Source organism: Festucalex cinctus, chromosome 1, assembly GCF_051991245.1.
Source record: "Festucalex cinctus isolate MCC-2025b chromosome 1, RoL_Fcin_1.0, whole genome shotgun sequence".
NCBI lineage: Eukaryota > Metazoa > Chordata > Actinopteri > Syngnathiformes > Syngnathidae > Festucalex > Festucalex cinctus.
The window spans coordinates 3,514,749-3,537,951 of record NC_135411.1 but is presented as its reverse complement, the minus strand read 5'-3'; the positions used below and the strand labels follow the sequence as shown (position 1 = coordinate 3,537,951).

The following is a 23,203-nucleotide window of genomic DNA, read 5'->3' as shown; positions in this document are numbered from 1 at the left end:
GACCTTTCAATCCAAATTGTGGGAAATGTTGCACGAATTCGGCCATTTTTTGTTTGCGCCTCGCAGTGCACATGTTTTGGCTTCGGCATTCCTTCTGTTTTGCTCAATCATTTTTGAGGAAAATCACACTGGGGGACAATTTGGGGAAAAAAAAATCAAGATTCCACCAATTAGCATCAAACACTCACGTTGAACACTTAAATGGATACTTCACTTATTTAGCCTATTATAGCAATACAAAATCTAGAATTAATTTGATACTTTCATTATTTTTCATGTACAATTAGTACCTTTAAAAAGACATTTTGCAACTTGCTGTCGACTGAAAATGACATCACAAGGGCTCAGGTAACCAATCACAGCTCAACTGTTTTCGAGGTTTGGTCATGTGACATTCAAAAGCTGAGCTGTGATTGGTTACCTGGGCCCTTGTGATGTCATTTTCAGTCGACAGCAAGTTGCAAAATGTGTTTTTAAAGGTACTAATTGGACATGAAAAATAATGAAATTATCAAATTTATTATAGGCAAAATATTCATCTTTGAGACTGCCAAAAATGGCTAAATAAGTCAAGTATCTCTTTAAGAGGGAAAAACTGAAATTTTGACAAAGCTAGCGAATGTTGTTTTGTTGAAGGTCGCAACATTCATCAACACACGGAAATTCGGAAAGTGTTAAAAATTTCTTTGTGACAAGAAAAACTGTTTCGATCAGTGGTCCCCAACACCACTTTGGACCGGGCCGCACAGTTGACAGAATAAATAAACAAAAAAAAACAAAAAAATAGCACAGCACTTCCGGTTTATCGAAGTAAAAAAAGATTTCATTTTGAAAAGTGAGCAGATTCTCCTTGTCTATGAGGGACTCTTGACACATGTGAAGATGCTAATTATCGCTAACGCTAATATGAAATCCAAAAGCTAGCGAAATGAGTAGCGACAGGATTCGGAACGATTCTTTCAAACATGGAAACCGCCCGGTGAGAACAACAGAAGAAAAAGTCAAAGGTGCATTTGCAGGAGACTTAAATTGAAATACGGATTCACGGCGACGGACGGATGGGCGATTCATACGCACGTTGATTTCGTGTTATGGTGATGTACTCGTGGATTTGTGTTCGTTGTGTGGTAGGAGTGTGACGAAATCGCGATATCGTGATACTTTGTCTCCCGATAGATTATCAATCCGCCTACAGCAAGTATCGCGATATTTGTAAACTCTTGGACCGGCAAAAACGTTTAATAACGATGAGCAAAATCACGATGTGCCGCCATAGACATTAAATGGTGTCAACTAAGTTGTTTTTTTTTCCCCCTCAGTGCAACGTCTAAGACTTCGACGTTGCACTGAAGGGGGAAAAAAACAACAAAACTGCACTTAGACTCTAAGTGCAGCGCTGCCTGGTCAATGAGTTGTGGAATCAAAAACACTCACTAACTATGGCCAGCGGATGGAAGCATCTCTTGTATCTCTTTTTGTGAATGATCAAAGCCTTTGTCATATCAAAGTTTCTTTGATTACGTATGGCAGTAAAAGAGTTAATATACATTGTTCATGACTTATTGAGCAATTACTTGGCGGGGGCGCGCCTCATAAGAGTGGCGGGTAAATGGACGCAAGTTTTCAGGCGAAGAAGACTCATGAGGTTACTTTGACTTGTAGTGGGAATGCTTTTCAGCATTCCCACATATGTTAGTGTGATTTTTATCCTCCACACTTTTTTTTTGCCGCGGAACAACTCCAACATAGTACTTCCAATTTACACTGTTCAAATTTCAACTAGTTTGAACAATTCACACCTTCTGGGGTATATATCGTCTGATTCCACATTACTGACAGTATTTGCACAATTTAATATCAACTTTTCCCTTTTCATTTTCAATGGGACAGACATTGAACTTTTACCAAGTATCACTTTCCACGCCCACTTCCATATATCATCATTACCAAGTGTCTGATAGTGCCCGGTGGCACAATTGGTAAGGCGCATTGTCCAGCAGCCAGAAGGATATCATTTCATCATTTCTCTCTCAATTTGCTTTCAGCATTCCCACGCAATTCCTCCAGAAATTGCACTTAGTCTAGTTGGTGCTTGTGCTGCCAATACAGCTACATAAAAACACACAGTGGACTGGCGTTTGTTTTTGTAGCATTTTAATGAAAAAGTCTCAAGGACCCTAAATTGAACAGCATGTCGGCCATTTTGGTTGAAAGCAGCCATTTCGCACTCAGTCGCGTCCCCATGACAAGCTAGCAAAAATGAATTCCTGACACCCGTTTCCCCGATTGATGGGAAACTGTGTGGATATGCTGCGACAACCAGTTCAGGGTTGTCCCCTGCCTACTGGCCAAAGCCAGCTGAGATAGGCTCCAGCACCCCCCGTGACCCTTGTGAGGAATAAGCGCTCAAGAAAATGGATGGATGTGTGGATATGTCTATTACACATGTGGCTCTTTAGTCCCGTTCCTGTGGCTCGCTGTGGATCTCTAAAAATTACTCATAGAAATTCATATTTTTTTACAGATTTATTTTAGATAAAATATTCTTTGAATGAAGTACAGATTTAGTTTTTAAAAAATGAATAATCAAATATTCAAAAACGCCAAGAGTCCAAATTTGTAAAGGTAGATGGAAAAGTTGGACACAAAAAAGGCCACACGTTTGCATCGAGCGTAAACGAGTTTATTTGCGGTCGACACATCAGGCTTCCGGCGGCTGCGGGCTCCGGTCCCATTCCCGTCGCACGGCGTCGATCCACTCGTTGTAGTTGGACACCTTGGTGTAGACGCCCAGCTTGTCGCGGCGTCCGCAGCCCTCGCCCCAGGACACCAGGCCGGCCAGGAACCAGGTGCCGGCGTGCAGCGTGACCATGGGCCCGCCGCTGTCGCCCTCGCAGGCGTCCATGCTCTGGCCCAGGACGCCGGCGCACAGCATGTTGTCGGAGATGTTGTGCGACATGTGCGGCGCGCACACCTCGCGGCTGACCAGCGGCACCCGGATGACGTTGAGCACCGACTTGAAGCTCTGGCTCTCCAGGCTCTCCTTGCCCCAGCCCGTCACCACCGTCTGGGTGCCGTTGCGGTGCAGGAGCCGCTCGGCCAGCCCGCGGCCCGGCAGGCACGCCGGCAGGATGTAGTCGGAGAAGGGCGCCGGGCTCTCCAGGCGCAGCAGGGCGATGTCGTTGTCCACCGACGAGCTGTCGTAGGCCGGGTGCTGGACCGCCTCGCTGACTTTCAGCAGCACCTCCGTGCCCTCGTGCCGGTAACGCTCGTAGTCGCCTGCAGGGGGACAACCCGCCCGTCACTGTTTTTGCAACGTTGACGGCAGTCGTTCTGTTGCTGTTAAATGTTAGGATAATGTACATTAGGAGTGTGACGATATATCGATATCGTGATTAATCGTCATACTTTATCTCCCGAGAGATTATCGAAAAGATGACAACAAAAACCAACCTGCGGACATTTGTTCCTCCCTTAGATAGGAGCAATGAGTCGTTATCGTTATTGTCATCATCATCATGACGGGGGCGGGGCTGGCGGACTCACCCAGTCTGACTCGGAAGCGCAGGTTGTTTTCCAGACAATGCGCGGCCGTCAGGACCCAGTTCTCGTCGATCAGCACGCCGCCGCAGTGGAACCGACCTTTGGCGTTCAGCAGCAACACCTGGTAGGACGGACAGACGTCGACAGGACGGACATGGGCATGACTTTACAAAGTGTACTGTAGGACGCTGCCGGCCTGAGGTACGAGCCGTCGTTTGGACAGTTTGTTTTGTCTCGCTGGTCAAAACTTGTCAAACGAGCGCTGAACGTCGTCATGGACGTTTTGGAGCCGACGGGGCGACAGCGCGTGACGAGTTCCGGCGTGCGGTTCCCTCTTGAGTTATTGGCAGGGCTGGACCGGCCATCTGGCATACAGGGCAGATCCCCGGTGGGCCGGTGTCCTTTGGTGCAGTCATGGTGTGAATTTGTGGAATATTCGGAAGTTGGAACAAAGTGAATTGGATGAAAAATGTAGAAGTAAATGGGGAATGTAGAATGTGGGGAAAGGTAGGGTACAAAATGGGGAATTGTGGGTAAGGCATGAATTTTGGAACTGAAAGAAATGCAAGCGCTCATGGCGTGAATTGGTGGAATATATTGAAGTTGGAACGAAGTCAATCGGATGAAAAATGTGGAAGGAGATGTAATGTAAAATCTGTGAGAATGGAAAAAAAAGCAGGGTACAAAGTGGGGAATTGTGGGTAAGGCGTGAATTTTGGAACTGAATTAGTTGGAAGAGCTCCTGGCGTGAATTGTTGGAATATATTGAAATTGGAACGAAGTGAATCGGATGAAAAATGTGGAAGTAAATGTGAAATGTAGAATCTCCCATTAAGAATGTATGGGAAAAAATAGGGTACAAAATCGGGAATTGAGGGTAAGGCGTTAACCCTGGGAATGAGAAAAATACAAGCAGTCGTGGCATGAATTTTTGGAATATGTCGAAGTTTGAATGGCGAGAATCGGTTGAAAAATGTGGAAGTAGTAGCGTGTCAAAGTGCGAGGCTGGTGTAGAATAACGTGTGAAGACTTCCAGCGATCGATCAAGCCAGCGCCGATAAAACGGCGAAGCGAAGGTGCGAGCGTGACGTCGGTCTTGGCTGGCGCTCACCTGCCAAGGACTCTCGCCCTTCTTGCCCACCTCCCCGCCCACCATCCAGGGCATGAGGCCGTCCATGGGCTTGCTGTACGACGAGCGTCCGATCAGCAGCTGCCCGCACGACGACGGCCCTGCACACACGCGAGAGGGACGCCGGTGGGTGGAGCCCCGCGTTTTTTCACCCGCCGCCGTTTTTCCGCACCTTTGGCGACGCACTTCTTGGCGTCGTCGTGCAGTTTGTAGCCGGCGACGCAGCCGCACGTCCGCCGCAGGCCGTCGTCGCTCTCCGTGCACTCGTGGTCGCAGTCGCCGTTGTTCACGCTGCAGTTGGTCGCCGATTGAACTGCGAGGGGATGGTCGAGAATCGGCGAGATGTTGAGTTAGGCCTGAAGGCTTTTTTCAACTAAATTTTGGGTGCAGAATCCAAAACTGATCTTCTTTTTTTCTCTTATTACAGTATTCCCCCTTTCACAGCCTCGCTGTTTCACAAATATTGTACGTTTACAGCATTTTGGTTTGTTTTGTTTTTTTTGTCTTTGCGCGGCCGTATCTCTCGAACCTTACGTCCGACCGGGGACATACGGTCGTCCGCGGATTCGTCTCAACGAGACCTTTCCAACGTACGTCCCGTTGTGCCACGACATTGGTTTCTTCTTTGAATACACTGGCGAAAAGAGCTTGTTGCAACATGACCCTGGTTGATCTCTTATACTCTGCTTCCACCTGCTGGCCGTTTTTTTGTAATAACTACCATTTATTTAAGCCACCTCTTCGTGTCATAAGTTGCATCAAAGCCTTCTGTATGCTCTTGCAAAAAAAAAAAAAAAAAAAAACTACATAATCTATATAAAAAAAAAGTATAAATACGTCTTTGGTCAGGTAATAAATCCACGGTAATCTACGAAAAAAACCCAAATCATAATATAATAATAATAATAATGGAAATAAATAAAAATAGAATGACTAATAATAAAATAAATAATCAATAAATAATAATCAAAAATAAATTATAAATAATAATAAAAATACAAAAATATAAAATAATTCATAATTCATAATAAAAATATGACCAACATGACCCTGGTTGATTTCTTATACTCTGCTGTCACCTGCTGGTCGTTTTTTTGTAATAATTCCCATTTCTTTAAGCCAGTTCTTCATGTCAGAAACTGCATCAAAGCCTTCTGTATGCTCTTACAAAAAAAAAAAAAAAGTAAAAATACGTCTTTGTGAGTGACGGACAAAGTATATAAAAAAAAATGTATTTACATGTTTTGGGTTTGAATGAGTTAGGTGTTATTCGAGATTTAGGTTGTTTATATGCATGACTAGAATGTTGCAAAAGCACAATATTGTGCTTTATTTTTATTTTTTTATTTTATTTATTTTTTTATTTTTTTACAATATTATGATCTTTTTTCGTGATATCGTATTGCGATGTTTGGATATATCGTTACATCCCCAATTCCAATTATAACGTCCAATCAGAATCACTTCTTGTGACTACAATTCATCAGTGGAATTGTGCTTATGTAGAAAAAAAACAACAACAAACCAACAAAAAATCTGCCGCCTACAATTTTGAAATCAGCGTCAAAATATAAATGAGCATCAAAAAATGTAAGTGAGCAGAAGTTTTGTTATGAACTTGTTCCCCGGCAAGGCAGCAAACAAAACGGACTGACCGTGTTGGCAGAACTTCCCCTCGTATCCGTGGTGACAGCTGCACACGTAATCCTGCAGCATGTCCACGCACCTCCCGTGGACGCACCGGTTCGACTCGCACTGGTTGCCGTCTGAAAGACACGCACAAACACAAACACACGCAGACGTGTCGCCCCGCTTTCCCACAATGCTTTGCATGTGGCTGTCCTCGCGTCTCACCTCTGTACACCGTCCAGAACTCCAGCTGGAAACAAAAAGACTTGGAATAAGGCACTGAAGATAATCCTGAACCCTCAAATGTAAATTTCGGCAACAAAAAAGTAAACCCAAGTAATTTCGTCAACGTACGTTTTTCACCGGACTGCGACTAGACGAGACTAAAACCGTCATTAATAAACATTAACTGGGTCTGATTCAGTATGAATTTTCATACAAATCTTACAGTGTACATGTCCAAATTTACGGATTAGTATTTTCTAAATTTTACCAAAAGAAATCGCAACAACCGACTTATAAATTCGTATCGGGATTAATCGAATCGTGACCTATGAATCGTGATGCGAATCGAATAGTCAGGTACTAGGTACAGGTACTACAATTCACACTCCTAATAAACATGTATGTGTGAAAAAATACTTTTCTTTTTTATATTCTTATTTTAATTTCAGTATTTCTGTTGCTGGTAAAAAAAAGTAAAAAAAAAATACATGTAAAAAAAAAAGTTATACCAACTTCAATTTTTGTTTGAAAACTACCATAAAATGACTACTAATAAAATAAATAATCAATAAATAATAATAAAAAGATAAATAAATAATAATAAAAATACAAAATAAAGAATAGTTCATAATTCATAATAAAAATATAGATATAAGTATTATAAGTAGATATATAATACATATGATACATATGATATAAGTATAAATAAAATAATAATCATTAATAATAATAATAACAATAATAATAATGATAAATAATGATGATGATGATAATAATAATAACTAAGCTGATGAGTATTGTTCGCCTGAAGACTTGTTCATTTCCCCGCCACCCTTGTGACGCGTTCCCCCTAGTGGCCCGCCAAGTAATTGAATAACTGATAATCCGCCCTTGCTGATAATCGGTCTATCCCTAATATATCGTTTTGTTTTGTTTTTTTAACCTGCCCATTGCTGATCAGACGGAGAAAAAAAAAAATCCTGATCATGGAAATGATTTGCATCAGTTTGGCATTCGCGGAGTCCCCAAATCCTGGATTATTTTTTGGGAGGACCCTGAGAAATATTCGTGGCGTATCGGAGGTGCGATCTTATCTCACCGTGGCCTCCCGAACCTTGAAGATCTCCCGCGCCTCCTCGAACTCGCACGTCTCCTCCACGCACTCTCGCTCCATGGACGGCGGCTTGAGCTCCTCCAGGAAGGAGTTGGCGCGGCGCGAGCGCAGCAGCATGTGAGCCTCCGGCGCCCTCGAGAACACTGAGGGGAAAAAAGCGCGGCCGCAACCGCACGCTGCTTCACCTGCCGTCGTCCGTTCCGTTCCGTTCCGTTCCGCTCCGCTCGCCCTCCGGAGGGGACTCACCTGATAGACTGAGCGCGGACGCCGCCCACAGGGCGAGCGTCAGCAGGCACACGCAGACGGCCGGCCGGCGCATGTCCGTCGAAAACCTGCGGGTCGATCACACCGGCCGCTCAGAGCTCGGACTACAAACATGGCCGACGGGAAGCCGCGGGTAATCGACGCAAATTGGGTATGATTCATCTCACGGTTTGACTCGCTTCTCCTTCCACGTAATTCAGCCGATTGACAACATTCCAATTTCAAGGCATTCCAAAAATTCACGTCATGGTGGCTCGTATTTGTCTCATTCCAAATATTCCGTTTTCACCCAAATTACATTTTAAAAACAGTTGGGTTAAAAGTAACCCAATTCTAGATCAAAAATGGACCGATTCGCTTTATGGGTAAATTTGACCCAACTTTCTGGGTTGTATTATTCAAAATGATCCCATTTTTGGACCCAAGTAAAAGATCTGACCAATATTTATGGTTTGGTTTACACCAAAAGAAGAATTTCTTCACTCAAAGTTGACCCAAGTAGAGTATCATCATCCTTTTTTTTTTTTTTTTTTTTTTTTAACCCAAAGTTGGATTATTATTTGACCCAAATGTTGTTTTAGAGTGCAATATTATATCTATTCCCATTGGCACATTACACAAATATCCATTGTTCCCATTGAATCATTTCGCTTATTTAATTCAACTTGGGAACGAATGTCAACATGCCCAAATTTCCCATCGACCAAAAATTCAACATTTTCACTTTGAAAATTCCCACAAAAGAATATGCCTTGTTCATTCTCAGACATATTCCAAAAAAAAAATCATACTGATCCCATTTCAAATCGAAATCATTCAATTCACCCTGAGAATAATTTTCAACATGACAAAAATTTTGCACATACCAAGAATTCCTCATTTTTCACTCCCCCAAATTCCCATATTAGGACATGATCGACATTTTGCACTCATCCCTCCACATCACTTTGACCAATGCCAATCATTCCAACGTCGATCATTCAAGACATCTCATTTATGATTTGTAAAATTCACACAAATTTTAACATTCCCAAATTCAAAATATCGACATAACATACTCGCATCCAGTTTCCAAATATGTTGACCGATTCAAACCATTCCGGGTCATTCAATATCATCGTAAACAATTCCACAAATCCTTCCACATTTCAATGTTTGTTTGTTTTTTCATTCAGGTTTTCAGCTTTTTTACGTGTCTAGAAATTGCAGCTGTGTGCTGATGACAGTTTATTGATCATTATTTAGCAAGGCGGGAACGTCCATGAACTTTCAGCCCAACTATACAAGCTATAAACGATCCATTTTCAATCCCAAACGAGCTCTGATTCACTTTCAAACCGAAATCCAGTTTCAATCCAAACCGACTTTGCGTTGACTTTGAATCCAACTCAAGTCGGGATCCACGTTGGAACCAAATCCGCTTGTGGTTGACGTTCAAGCCGGCAACTGAGCCCGACGCCAAAACGAAACTTCTCGAATTCAAGAGCAACCGAGACAAAGACGACGACGGCGTCTTACTTACTGGTGCTGTTGTTTTGTTTTTTGTTGGGGTTTTTTCAATGGCGATTTGATGTCTTGGGATGTCGTCGTCGTCGCCGCGTCCGCGTGTTTGTGTGTCGTAAATGAGTGACTAGCGATGTTTACTGCGAGTCCACAGTCTGCGGCCCCGCACTGTCAACACACGTAAGCCCCCGCCCGTCCCCGTCATCAAGTACAAATAGTGGACTTGAATTCCTTTTCGGGTATCGGCACTTTACTTGAGTGTGTATTTTTGGGACAAACTTCCATCGTCGTCATCGTCTCATCAAAATCTTTTTTGTCTTCATCTTCCTATCTTCGTCTTCTTTGTGCCAACCAAAGATCACGTGTCAGTCATGATGTCATGAAATCTGAGGACGCTTATGAAGGTCAGGCCACTCATCTTTTGCGTTGGCGTCTCGCTTGACCTCGTCTTGGACGATGCTTCCACTTGAGTTTTATTTCGTCCAAGATTTGCTTTGCTTGAAGGACGTCATGAACCCCCTTCCTCCTCTTTTTCTTTTTTGTGTGTGGTTGGCGGAGGGTTGGGGCAGCAGGTTGTGTGAACGAAAGGAACCAGCGATTCCACCTCCAGCCACAGGGGGGTGTCACACCTCTCGGCGCTACCTTGATGATGTAATCATTAAAGTAGAAGAAAAGTCTTCAATCTAATGTGTCAAAGTTATTTATTGGGCTTCTTGTCATATCAAATGCGACTCAACTTAAGAAAAAAAAATTGCTTTTCAACTTAAGGTATCATCACAGTTAACATGCTAGCAGTACACCAAATAATTATAACGCTTGAGCTTCATAATGACAACTTATTTTTTTTATTGTTGCATATGCTAATTAGCAGCTAACATGGCTAACCCAACCGAAAACTCCTTGCAGGTTTTTTTTTTTTTTTTAGTTTTCTTTGGGTGCCATGTCGTCGCCACCCGACACATTGCCTTCCTCGTCGTCGTCGTCGCCGACCATGCCTCGAAGGTACGATCGCTTGAACTCCTGGAACACAAGCTCCTCCTCCATTTCACTTAACACACAACCGGGCACACTCAATTAGCTCTTGAGCACCGACGGCAAATTACCTATTGGTATGTTGACACAAATGACAAACTAGCTTACTAGCATTAGCACATTAGCATCAGACTACGTCTTGGCAATAGCATGTTAGCTGCCCCATTGGTTAGTTTTAACACGTTGCTGCCACTGTCAAAGTGCCTTTAGCACAAACCCTGACACTACTATAGGTGGGTTGCAATCACGTGATTCCGGAATTCAACTGGGGGTCAGGAAGTAGGAACACCCGTTGAAAATGATGGAAAAGCGACTATGCAAAAGCATTGGGTGAGCCTGGACGTAGCCGATAGGCTCTAAAAATAGTAAAATATGTCAGATATGATCCTTACACTCTGAGGAAAAGAGATTTTTTCAAACTCGTGTCGGATTTGCCTGGTGTGGCTCATCGAACTCGGATCAAAAGAAGCACTAAATGACTGCTGTCTCGTTTTTTGCTCGGGTGAGTAAATGTGATTCAGAATCATTCTCTTTTCAACTCAAATGTACACAAACGGTACCACTGGCGTCAGGCTACAAGCTAGCTGGCTAACTGTTACTCTACTTGTTATTTTCAACATATTGACAGGTTAACCATTCTCAGAGGTCTCACGAGAAACCGTGGAAACCGTGGCCAAAGAAAACCACTCGTCGTGATAGCTAACGTAGCTAGCATTGCTAAAAACAAAGTCATAGCCGTAGCATGTGGCTATGACACAAGCTGGAGGACAAACTGCGCATAGTGTTATCACGGTTAGCTAGGTTTCCCGTAATATCACAGCAGCCTGTTGAGTTTTATTCAGCTATGTGAGTAGTTTCATTACTGTAGTCTTACCTTTCATGAAGTGATCACTGCGTATACGAGCGTTGTCTGTTGCCGCTCATCCGGATTTCAGACGAAGGTTTTTAATCCAAGTCTGCCGTCTTCTTTGGATATATCTATTTTAATTTTCACCTTTATGGGTTCCTATTTTCGGGCCGCGAAAGTAGCTTTTATTTTTTTCTCGATTAGACCGGTCGATACAGCCATAAACGGCACAAAACTTGGGCATTTTCTCAACTTTTTCCTATGGGGAAATTACTTCCTGTCCCCCATCTGGGGTTGGGCCGCTTGTCGTGACGTCACATGAAACCCACCTATTTGCCATTAGCACTTTTGCACCAAGGTGAAACAGTGTATTAGCATCAACATGTTAGCGTAAAGCACCTTTCTTTTAGCCTACTACTAAGTAGCCTTAGCTACTTGGATTAGCAATCTTGAGCATTAGCATGTTAGCACCAATGTCTACTGGTGATAGTATGCGAGCTAGCACAAGCATCTAATAGCATGATAGTAGCCCCATTGATTGGCTTTAGCACATTAGCACCGATGTCAAACTGTCTGTTGGCATTAGCACCAATATCAAACTGCTCATTAGCATTAGCATGTTTGCATAAATGACAAACTACACATTGCATTGAACACAAACGCTAAACTATGTGTGGGCATTCGCAAGTTAGCACAAAATGTCCAAATATTGATTTTAAATTTAATTGACAAAGAAAAGAAAAAAAAAAAACAGACACACTCTTGCACCAAGGTGAAGCGGCATATTAGCATCAACATGTTAGCGTAAAGCACCTTTCTTTTAGCCTACTACAAAGTAGCCTTAGCTACTTGGATTAGCAATCTTGAGCATTAGCATGTTAGCACCAATGTCTACTGGTGAAAGTATGCTAGCGCAAGCATCTAATAGCATGTTAGTAGGCCCGTTGATTGGCTTTAAGCACATTAGCACCGATGTCAACCTGCCTGTTGTCATTAAAAGAAAACATGAACTTCCCGTTGGCATTAGCGCCAACATCAAACTGCTCATTAGCATTAGCATGTTTACATAAATGACATACTACACATTGCATTGAACACAAACTATAAACTATGTGTGGGCATTAGCATGTTAGCACAAATGTCCAAGTAAACACACAAACACACAAAAACAAGTCACCTTTCCTTGACTTGTGGCAAAAACAAGAAGACGAGAAGAAGAGTTTGTGAGGTTTGTAGAATGTTTGTTGACATTTTCAAGAAGATGAGGAGAAGGAGGAGGATCCTCACCTGCGTCAGGTTTAGGGTGCATCAGTTTGAAGGGAAGCTCCAGGGACACCTCACTGTCACACAAACAACTTTGAAAATAAACACAACAACACTTCACAGATGCTAAATGCTACACGGCGGCTGTCAGACAGACTTGTCAGATCGATTAGTCGACGAGTGGACTTCCACGTCAACGTTTATAGCTTGAAGTCAGCCAAATGCTAATCATTTGTCTGCTGCGGAGCCGCGAAATAAGCTGCTGGTGGATGACAACAGCGGTTAGCTTTGCTAGCTTAGCTTAGTAGGCGCGTGTTTCTACAGGGTAGATGGGTGTTGTTGTCTGTAAGCTGATGGCACGGATTTATACATGGACGGACTCCCAATTGACCTTACCGTGACACGCCCCTCCCCGCCCACATTATGCGACACGCAGCTGGCTCCAACCTTGTTCGGGCAAGATTAGCGAATTAGCATGCGCGCTTAATGGCAAAGTTGTCAGATCTTCCTTGTGATTTCTCAGTCAGTTATTTTCAGGATGCCGATAGTTCTCTTCCAAGCAAGAAAATGGGAATTATTTTTTTTTTTTTAGTGAAGTGCAATTTTGCCCAAAAACAAAAGGAAATACGCATCGCTGTCTGCTGCTGCAGATGTAAGGAAAAGAACGAGTCGCCTCACTCACTTCGACCGATTGTCGGCAAAACCGAAGTTTTTGGACATTGTTCCTGTCAAGCAAGGTAAGAATGGATTTATAATACCTCATAGTTTCAATGTTTTGTTGGCATTTATCGTAAATAGTAAGTCCACATACCTGTGGACGGTTAGCTACCGGGAGCTAGCGTTAGCCTTTAGCTAAAAACAACAATGGAGAACATTACCTTAGTGTAGACGTAGTAGTTTCTGCAAATTTTGGAGGGATTCAACTGGTCGTGTGCGCTAAGTTTGTTCTGTTGGCATTTATAGTAAATAGTAAGTCAACAAACGCGTGGACGGTTAGCTACCCGGAGCTATCGTTAGCCTTTTAGCTAAAAACAACAATGGAGAACTTTACCTTAGCATAGACGTAGTCGTTTCTGCTAATTTTGGAGGGATTCAACTGGTCGTGTGTAAAGTTTGTTCTGTTGGCATTTATAGTAAATAGTAAGTCCACAAACATGTGGACGATTAGCTACCCGAAGCTATCGTTAGCCTTTAGCTAAAAACAACAATGGAGAACATTACCTTCGTGCAGACGTAGTAGTTTCTGCTCATTTTGGAAGGATTCGACTAGTCGTGTGAGTGGTCCTCCACAAAGTTTGATCCAGCGCTAAATTTTTCGTAGTTGTTTGAGGGTTTAGGGAGGGAATAAACCGGACAGTGTCTCTCTTACAAAAACCGTGACAACTACACGACGCTGGTTCGTGGATCGGGATATTGCCCATCACTCCTATACAAGCCGTGACTACAGAGTTTAAACATTGTCATTGATTTTATTTCGTGGCTTTGGATAACCACGCAATGCATTATGGGAGCGTGATTGCTTTTGTTTGTCCGCAGCAAAAACGCACGTGCCGTCCCAGACATGACGTCTTCCGTCTTGATTGGTTTACTAGGTCATGCGGGCGTGGTTTTACGGTAAGGTCAATTGGACCCCTTGCGGCCTGAAGCCAAACGGCAGCCATTTTAAATTGCCACAGTTACTAACAACTTATGCAAAGTGTGTGTTTGACATTTGGATCCCTGAATGGAGTCATGAGAGCATCTCAAAGAATGAACTTCAGTCTTTGCCGCGACCATTCGTTGTATCTCAGTAATGTGAATCGACAAACGTTAGGTTGCCATTTCACAGCTATTTTTTTTTTTTTTTCCTGATGGGCTTTGTTTTCATTTCATTGTTGATGCTTCTGACAACAAGATGCAGACCAATCGTTCAGACTGCAGGAATATCTGATTCCAATCACAATCCTCCTCAAATCCGGTTTTTAGGACTGTCTGTTTTTAGCAATCTGGCCCAGCTCGGACTGGGCCATGTTAATTTATTGACCCATCGGACAGAATTCTGTAGCAACGACGTCGAACAGAAGCATCGCCCAGCGTCGGTAGTGTTTGTTATCATATTACGCATCTTTTTTTTTATCCTGTCCAAATCGGGTACAAAACTAACTCCCGAATGGGGTTTCAATCTGTCCTGCAAAAAATCGGATTTCATGTGGTTTGTGACTGTTCAGACTACAAAAGCGCTTTCAATCGGGATGGGCTCAAAATCGGATTTTGGCTGGCAATCTGAACCACGGTTATTTTATTTCATGAAAAGGAACGAAAAAACTAAAACTAAATGAAATTAAATAAACATTTAATTTTTACAAAACTAATTAAAGCTAACTATAATTAAAGCAAAAAATGTCCTTCGTTTTAGTCTTTGGTAATTAACTCATTGACTGGCGGCCATTTTTATTCGTTTTACTGGATTTTGATTGATTTTGCACGGCCCACAAAATATTGATATATTCTATTGATATAAAAACATGGAACCTACCAAAAGAAAGATTAAAGTCTCTTCTTTCATCAAGAAAAAAATATACATACATATCTGTTTCCGTTTTGCAGTAATTAGCATTAGAATACAGCTATTCCCATTCCTGGTAAAAACGCTGTCAAAAAGAGCTTGTTGCAACATGGCCCTGGGTGATCTCTTATACTCTGCTATCACCTGCTGGCCGTATCTTGTAATAACTACCATTGCTTTAAGTCATCTCTTCATGTCAGAAGCTGCATCGAAGCATTCTCTATGCTCTTGCTTAAAACAAAAAACAAAAAAAAACATTAAAAACGTGTATATATGGTTTTGGGACAAAGTATTTTAAAAATGTGTTTACACGTTTTTGGGTTTGAATGAGTCAATTGAATGCGTGAGCCTTTGGGGATGATTTTAAATGTGACTTATTTTACTATTAATTGTAATAAGCATGTTTGAAAAGTGTTTCACACAGAAGTGACGTCATCTAGCAACAGCCAATAGAAAATCACCTTCAGATGATGTCACGTCCATGGTGGGTTTTTTTTTTTTTTAATATTGTGCACAAGTACTACACCTACAAAAAAAACTAAAACTAATACCGAAACTAGCTAAAACTAAGCATTTGTTAAATAACTAAAACTCATCAAAACTAACAGAACCACTAGCTCAATTTAAAAAAAATCAAACTCAAAACGACATAAAAACTAACTCAAATGAAAATGTCCAAACTATATTAACCCGGATCTGAACGCAACCTATGAGAGAAAATGCATCAATCAAATTTTTGCCCATGAAATGTGCATGTCGAGCTTCCCAAACAAGCGCATACGCCGACGGAAAATGTGAAAACGTTGCGGAGAAATCAAATCGACGGATTTCGGTTTTAGGCACGCTTAAGCGAGTGGCAATGCAAGATGGCTGCCGGTGGCTTCAAGCTCTTGGTCCCTTCATACGGGTGTGTCAATAAGCGTCTGATACGCACCTTGAGCTCATCAGGCTGCCACGATGTAGAAAGAAATGAGAGCAAAATATGAACCCCGGACAGAAACACGACAAATTTTGTGGAAAACCAAATTTTTTTTTGTGAGTCAGTCACCCTCCGATGATGAGCTTGACCGTCACCCTGTAGGACACCATGATGCCGAGGACCTCCTTCAGGACGCCCGGCTTGATGCTGGAGCACCCACATTTTAGCATTAGCATTAGCATTTAGCATTAGCATTTAGCGTCACAAGCTCGATCCCGATTTTGTCAGCTCACATGCTGGACGAGGCCAAGTTGGTGTCTTCGTGCTTGAGTTTCCCGTCCAGGGCGATGCCCCGCCTCTCCCTGTTGTTGGCCAGCAGGGGGAGCAGCAGGATGTCTTTTTGGAGCGTCGCCCCCGCAGACACCGTTTCCCTGAACAACAAATCTGGTCAAAAGGCTAAGCTAGAAATCCCATCTCAGTTTGGAACCCTAACCCCCTAACTTTAAAAACAAATGAAAACCCTACTTTTACACCCAAAATTAAAAACCCTGCTTTGAAACCCTACTTTCAAACCCTAATCCTAGTTTAAAACCCTACCTTGAAAACCTAACAGGAGTTTGTAACCTTAAACATGGCAACAAACCTTACTTTTAAAACCCAAATATAAATAAATAAATAAAAAAAACTACTTTAAACCCTAACTTGTTTAAAAAAAAAAAAAATGCTAACACTAGCTTCAAACAACACCAATTAAAACCCTACCTTGAAACTCTGACAGGAGTTTCAAACCCCAACTCCAATCCAAACCCTACAACTAGTATGAAAACCTCATTTTAAACGAGGGATGGGAACCTGATGACACGATACGATAAGCGATACGAGGCTCACGATAACGATTATATCACGATATGACGATACCGCCATTATCGATATATTGGCCAGGTCATAAATTCACGATAATCTACGAAAAAAATAATCATATAATAATAATAATAATAAGAAGAAGAAGAAGAATATATAAATAAATAAAAATTAAATAAATAATCAAGGAATAATAATCAAAAATAAATAACGATTATCTCACGATATGACGATACCACCATTATCGATATATTGGTCAGGTAATAAATCCATGATAATCTACGAAAAAAATAATCATATAATGATAATAATAATAATAATAAGAAGAAGAATATATATATATATATATATATATATATATATATATATATATATATATATATATATATATATATATATAAATATAATCCATCCATTTTCTTAACCGCTTGCTCCTCAGAAGGGTCGCAGCGGGTGCTGGAGCCTATCCCAGCTGGCTTCGGGCAATAGGCGGGGTACCAGCCAGTCGCAGGGCATAAATAAATATAAATATATAATAAATAAATATATATAATATATATAATACATATGATATATAAATATAAATAAAATATTAATTTAAAAAAATGATAACAATAAATAATATATAACAATAATAATGATAATAATAATAATAAAACTAAGCTCATGAGTCTTGTTGGCCTGAAGACTTGCGTCCATTTCCTTGTTTGAAAAAGCGACTTGGTGAAAGGCTGGCGCCGGCTTCTCACCCTTCTTCGATGGCGACGCATTTGACGTAGCTGTCGTTGGAGTACAGCACCACCGTGGCCACCTGATCCACTGCGGACAACAACATCAACGCCAAAGCTACTGAACGAGGCAAACGCAACCACTGACAGGTAAAGTAGCTGTTGGGCAGAATGTGACATTGTCGGGGGGTTTTTGGGGCACCATGTAGTTTGTTGTCCTCCATATTCCTTTGGGTCATTTTGCCTCAGGTCACCCAGAAGAAAAAAAGGCATTTTAAACCCCACCCCTTCCAATTTCAGTGAAATTTGGTGTCATTCGTAGAATAGAAAGCCAACATTTCAAATCTGTTTGATCCGATCAACGCTTGGGTGAGATATCGCAATTTTAATTGTTTCACTTTTGCGCGAAAAATGGGCGTCAACCTTTTCTACGGAGCGGCTGGTCTTTAAAAAAAAATAAAAATAAATCTCTGGAAAGGAGAAATCATAAGGGATCCAATTTGTTGCATTTGCTTTTGCTTTCCAACAGTACCCGTTTCGTAAAGATTGACCCGGTCGTTCTTGTAATCGAAGATTCCAAAGGAAGACGAGCCCTTTTTTGCCAAAAATGTCAGAATCCAGCTTGCCGTGGTTAGCGTGCTAATGCTAATATATATATATTTTTTAAAAAGCGCACTAATGCGAATCGGGATTGCTAACCATTTAGCATTGGCTAAGTGCTAATGCTAATATATATGTTTTTTTTAAAACGAGCGCTAATGCTAATCAGGATAGTTCACCATTTAGCATTGGCTAAGTGCTAATGCTAATATATATGGTTTTTTTTTTTTAAACGAGCGCTAATGCTAATCGGGATAGCTAAACATTTAGCTAGCACTATATATATATATATTTTTTTTTTTAAATGAGCACTAATGCTAATCGGGATAGCTAAATATTTAGCGTTGGCTAGCATGCTAATGCTAATATATATATATATTTTTTTTAAAGCGCGCTAATGCTAATCGGCATTGCTAACCATTTAGCATTGACTAAGTGCTAATGCTAATATATATGTTTTTTTAAAACAAGCGCTAATGCTAATCGGGATAGTTAACTATTTAGCATTGGCTAAGTGCTAATGCTAATATATTTGTTTGTTTGTTTTTTAAACGAGCGTTAATGCTAATCGGGATAGCTAAACATTTAGCATTGGCTAGCATGCTAATGCTAATATATATATATATATATATATATATATATATATATATATTTTATTTATTTTTTTAAATGAGCACTAATGCTAATCGGGATAGCTAAATATTTAGCGTTGGCTAGCATGCTAATGCTAATATATTTTTTTTAAAAAGCGCGCTAATGCTAATCGGGATTGCTAACCATTTAGCAATGACTAAGTGCTAATGCTAATATATATGTTTTTTTAAAACAAGCGCTAATGCTAATCGGGATAGTTAACTATTTAGCATTGGCTAAGTGCTAATGCTAATATATTTGTTTGTTTGTTTTTTAAACGAGCGCTAATGCTAATCGGGATAGCTAAACATTTAGCATTGGCTAGCATGCTAATGCTAATATATATATATATTTTTTAAAAAGCGCGCTAATGCTAATCGAGATTGCTAACCATTTAGCATTGGCTAAGTGCTAATGCTAATATATATGTTTTTTTTTAAAACGACTGCTAATGCTAATCAGTATTGCTAACCATTTAGCATTGGCTAATTTTGTTGGCATTGTAATAATGCTCATGAACAGAAGGTAATAAATAATTAGTAGTAATATCCACTTTAGTTGATAAACAAGGAAAAGAAAAAATGTCTTATGTCTGAGTGCTGTGATGTCACGCCACAATGCAAAGGGGCGTGGCTAAACGGGAAGGAGTTACCGGAGACGACCATGTTCTTGACATTCTTGCTGGAGTTGTTGACCACGTCGAGGTGCAGCCTCATGGTCTCGCCGTGGTAGAAAATCTGCAAGGCGGAACGCGGGAGGGAGTCAGCGGAGCCGTGCAACGTCGCCTTGGCAACAAGGACTGGTGGTGCCAGGCCACGCCCACCTCTTTGTCCAGCCGGGCCGTCACGTGCAGCGGCTTGTCCGAGACGCAGAAGTCCCGCGAGATTTCCACAGGGGCGCCCTCCTCGGTCTCGGGGGCGTACTGCACCTTCCTGATCATCAGCTTGACCGAGCTCCTGGAGGACAAGGTCCACATGGAGATCGGGCCACCCGACTGAATCGGCGCCCTGGCCGGCCGGCCGATCTTACCGTTTGCGGATTTTGGCGTCCTGACTCTCGGCACTGAATGCTTTCACCTCAAACTCCACCGCGCATTGCTGAGGAGACGAGATGCAAAGCATTGTGGGATGCCGGCTGGTGGCGGACTTACACGCAGGCAAACACCAAAGACAAAACCCTATTTTGAAACCTTAAATGGATACACTACCCCTTAAACTAACCCTAGTTTTAAGCCTTAATTTGAAATCCTAACCTTAGTTTGCAAACCTACCTTGAAACCTAAACCCTAGCTTCAAACTTTACTTTAAAACCTCAACATAAATGAAAACCCTACTTTTAAACCCTAACAGTAGTTTAAAACCCGAGCTTGAAACCCTAATTTTTAACCCTAATTCCAAGTTAAAAGCCTTAACAGTAGTTTGAAAACCTCATTTGAAACCCTAACCCAGTATTTGGAAACTTCACATTGAAACCCTAATTCCAAATCCTAGACCAGTTTTAAACACTAATTTGAATCTTTGACCCCTGTTTGAAACCCTACCATCATGCTCTAGCGTTAAACCGTAATTTGGAGCCCTACCCCATTTGTAAACCATCCTTTGAAACCCCTGCGCAAATTTGAAGTCCTAACCCAAATTTTAAAACCTACTTTGAAACCCAAACCATTCTGTGAAACCCTAATCCTAGTTTGAAATCTCCACTGGAAACCCTACTCATTGATTGATTTATTTATTTTTTTTAAACTAGCTGCTGCCGCTAGCCGCTCTCGTTAGCCACTCCAGACTATGGCTCCGACTAACTCCCGCTAGCCGCTTTTGTTAGCCTCTCCGGCTAATTCCGGCTAACTCGGTCTTTCGGCACGTCGCTCGCCGGGCTTCACACCGGCCGCCGAGTCACCGCCGAGATGCTCGTTTGCTCACGCAAAATAAGAAATGGTGGTAAGCTTGCCAAGTGTCCGTAGTTACCGTAGTGATGAAATACAAGCGCTTTGGCTGCATTCTATGATATAGTGACATCTAGTGGTCAACTATGACACACTATCACTTAAACCATACTAGCTGAAATGGGACTTTGAAACACTTACTTGACTTGACACACATGCACTCACCTTGCCGACGTCGTGCGGCGCCGGCTGCATGGCCACCGAACACGGCAGGTTGTCGGGGAACTGTGAGGGAAACAGACAGGAGAGTGTCGCGCGGCGCCAACGGCTCCACGCTACGCGGGCTGGCGTACCTCGAAGAAGAAGGGGTACGCGTCGTCGCCCAGCTTGCGCAGCAGCTTGGCCTGCGTGCGCGTGTGGACGCCCCGCTCGCGGTCCTGCAGGGGCGGGTACACCTGCCGCGTGCACAGGTAGAGCTCGCGGCGGAAGGCCACGCCCATCACGTCCATGTCGTCGCGGCCGTAGCGGAAGGTGCACGACAGCGTGACGAACACTAGTGGGGCACCGGACAGCGCGGTCACCGGCGGAGGGTGCCGGGTTGCGGCGGACGGGAGGGCTCACCTTTCCTCCCCTGAAGGGCCTCGCGGTCGATCGCGATGACGCCGTCTGGTGGGGCGAACGCGCAGGCGGGTTAGCGTTACCGACGCTGGCTGGATCGGCGGAAAGGTGGCTAAGTCGCTAGGTGGCTAGACAGCTACTCGGATAGGCGACTAGTTGGCAAGGTTTGTCGGCAGCTCGGTGTTGAAATAGCGAGGTGGCAAGTTGGCTAGACAGGTAGGTGGCAAGGTGTCTCAAAAGCTAGGTGGCAAGGTAGCTAAGTAAGCGGCTAGTTGGGAGGTGGCTAGATGTTGCGACGGTTGGGCAGCAAGGTGGCTATGTAGCAAGGTTGCTCAGCGGCCAGATGACAAAGTTGCTATGTGGTGATGTGGCTCGATGGCAAGGTGGCTAAATAACTAGGCAGCTATGTGGATAGGCGGCTATGTAGTTCGGCAGTTAAGTTGCTCTGTGGAAAGGTGGTTAGGTGGCCTCATGGCATGGTTTACTATGTGGTTACGTACCTAGGTGGCCATGTGGCTAGGCAGCTATGTAGCTAGACAGTTAGCTGGCCTTGTGGCTGGACAGCATTTTTTGCTATGTGGCTAGGCAGCTATCAGTCAACGTGGCTAGATGGCAAGGTGGCCATCTGGCTAGGCGGCTATGTAGCTAGTTAGCTAGGCAGTTAGCTGACCGTGTGACTAGACAGCATGGTTGCTATGTGGCTAGGCAGCTACCTAGCAAGGTGGCTAGATAGCAAGGTGGCCATGTGGCTAGGCGACTATGTAGCTAGTTAGCTAGGCAGTTAGCTGACCATGTGACCAGACAGCACGGTTGCTATGTGGCTAGGCAGCTAACTGGCAAGGTGGCTATATGGCAAAGTGACCATCTGGTGAGGTAGCATGGTGCTATGTGGTGAGGCGGCTATGTAGCGAGGTGGGTAGGTGGCTGCGCTGTGAGGTGTGGAGGCGGCAAAGTGGCCTCACCGACTGGATCCACAGAGTCCACGCGGTCCACAAAGTCCCGCCTCCCCATGTACACGCCCACCTGAAGAGCACCACACCAGAATGATGACATCATCCAGCCTGTCATGCATTCATTCATTCATATATCCGTCATCATAACCCCTCCCCATCATGCATCCGTCATTCATTCATCCGTTTGTCATCCATCCAACCACGCGCGACCAAGACGGGCAGTTATCGATCAGCGCGATGATGATGATGATGATGATGATGACGGCGTGAGCTGACCGACTTGTCCTTGGAGATCTTCTTGAAGACGACGTTCTTGGGGCTCATGATGCTGCCGAGAGACAAGACAAACAGGAAGCGGTCACCGTCGCTGCGGGTGTTGCCGTGGCGACGCCAACGCGCAACTCACCTGCGGCGAGACGACGATGACGATGATGAAGAAGATGACGAAGATGAGAATGAGTGTGACGACGGACGCGGGGCGTCGTCTCTATATGGCAACGACGGACCTGCCTCCTTCGGAAGGGGCCAATCGGGAGCGTCTGTCACGCTGGCCCCGCCCACTGCAACTCCCTCCAATCAACCGCTTGAGAGGATTGAAAAGTCTTCCGACCGCGTCAGCACAAGCGGGCGGATTAGCTCGCGTGTGCGTGTGCGTGTTTGCAAGTCCTGCGAGTCCAATTTATGAGCTGTGAAAGTTGAGGTTGTCGTCTCAAAACATGCCTAGTGAAAATTCAACTGCATTAAAAAACTCGCCACCAGAGGGTGATACAACTGCACCAATGGAAATCAACCCGACTTTTTGAACAGATGTGCTGCTTTTAATATGGTGACGTGACCACGACGATATATCGTGGAAGTTTTCATATCGCGATATCACAATATTGCCGTTATCGTTACACCCCTAATAAAAACGAA

The 23,203-nt window shown here is 43.1% G+C and overlaps 2 protein-coding genes across 2 annotated transcripts; both read right to left on the bottom strand.

The window, feature by feature from the left end:
* Positions 1–2,661: 2,661 nt before the first annotated feature.
* Positions 2,662–9,579, bottom strand: proca (protein C (inactivator of coagulation factors Va and VIIIa), a). Its single transcript, XM_077512164.1, has 9 exons — positions 9,427–9,579; positions 7,887–7,972; positions 7,626–7,783; positions 6,527–6,551; positions 6,328–6,438; positions 4,845–4,985; positions 4,655–4,773; positions 3,547–3,664; positions 2,662–3,279 (listed from the first exon to the last, which is right to left on the bottom strand). The coding sequence occupies exons 2-9, from the start codon at positions 7,957–7,959 to the stop codon at positions 2,702–2,704; spliced, it is 1,323 nt and encodes a 440-aa protein (XP_077368290.1). The 5' UTR covers positions 7,960–7,972; positions 9,427–9,579; the 3' UTR covers positions 2,662–2,701.
* Positions 9,580–10,091: 512 nt separating this feature from the next.
* saga (S-antigen; retina and pineal gland (arrestin) a) lies at positions 10,092–22,827 on the bottom strand. The gene is made up of 16 exons (XM_077512189.1): positions 22,695–22,827; positions 22,565–22,616; positions 22,298–22,358; positions 21,339–21,383; positions 21,071–21,270; positions 20,943–21,002; positions 19,865–19,932; positions 19,659–19,791; positions 19,488–19,572; positions 17,624–17,693; positions 16,307–16,444; positions 16,143–16,220; positions 16,029–16,043; positions 12,574–12,626; positions 12,464–12,473; positions 10,092–10,455 (listed from the first exon to the last, which is right to left on the bottom strand). The coding sequence occupies exons 2-16, from the start codon at positions 22,610–22,612 to the stop codon at positions 10,329–10,331; spliced, it is 1,191 nt and encodes a 396-aa protein (XP_077368315.1). The 5' UTR covers positions 22,613–22,616; positions 22,695–22,827; the 3' UTR covers positions 10,092–10,328.
* Between the last annotated feature and the right edge of the window lie 376 nt (positions 22,828–23,203).

Coding starts and splice junctions, on each gene's coding strand:
- proca (XM_077512164.1), bottom strand. CDS start 7,959: ATGCGCCGGCCGGCCGTCTGCGTGTGCCTGCTGACGCTCGCCCTGTGG. Junction 6,439..6,526: donor GTTCTGGACGGTGTACAGAG/GTGAGACGCGAG, acceptor CGTGTCTTTCAG/ACGGCAACCAGTGCGAGTCG. Junction 4,986..6,327: donor GGGGAAGTTCTGCCAACACG/GTCAGTCCGTTT, acceptor ATCCCCTCGCAG/TTCAATCGGCGACCAACTGC.
- saga (XM_077512189.1), bottom strand. CDS start 22,612: ATGAGCCCCAAGAACGTCGTCTTCAAGAAGATCTCCAAGGACAAGTCG. Junction 21,003..21,070: donor CGTACCCCTTCTTCTTCGAG/GTACGCCAGCCC, acceptor TTTCCCTCACAG/TTCCCCGACAACCTGCCGTG. Junction 16,221..16,306: donor AACTTGGCCTCGTCCAGCAT/GTGAGCTGACAA, acceptor TGGGTGCTCCAG/CATCAAGCCGGGCGTCCTGA.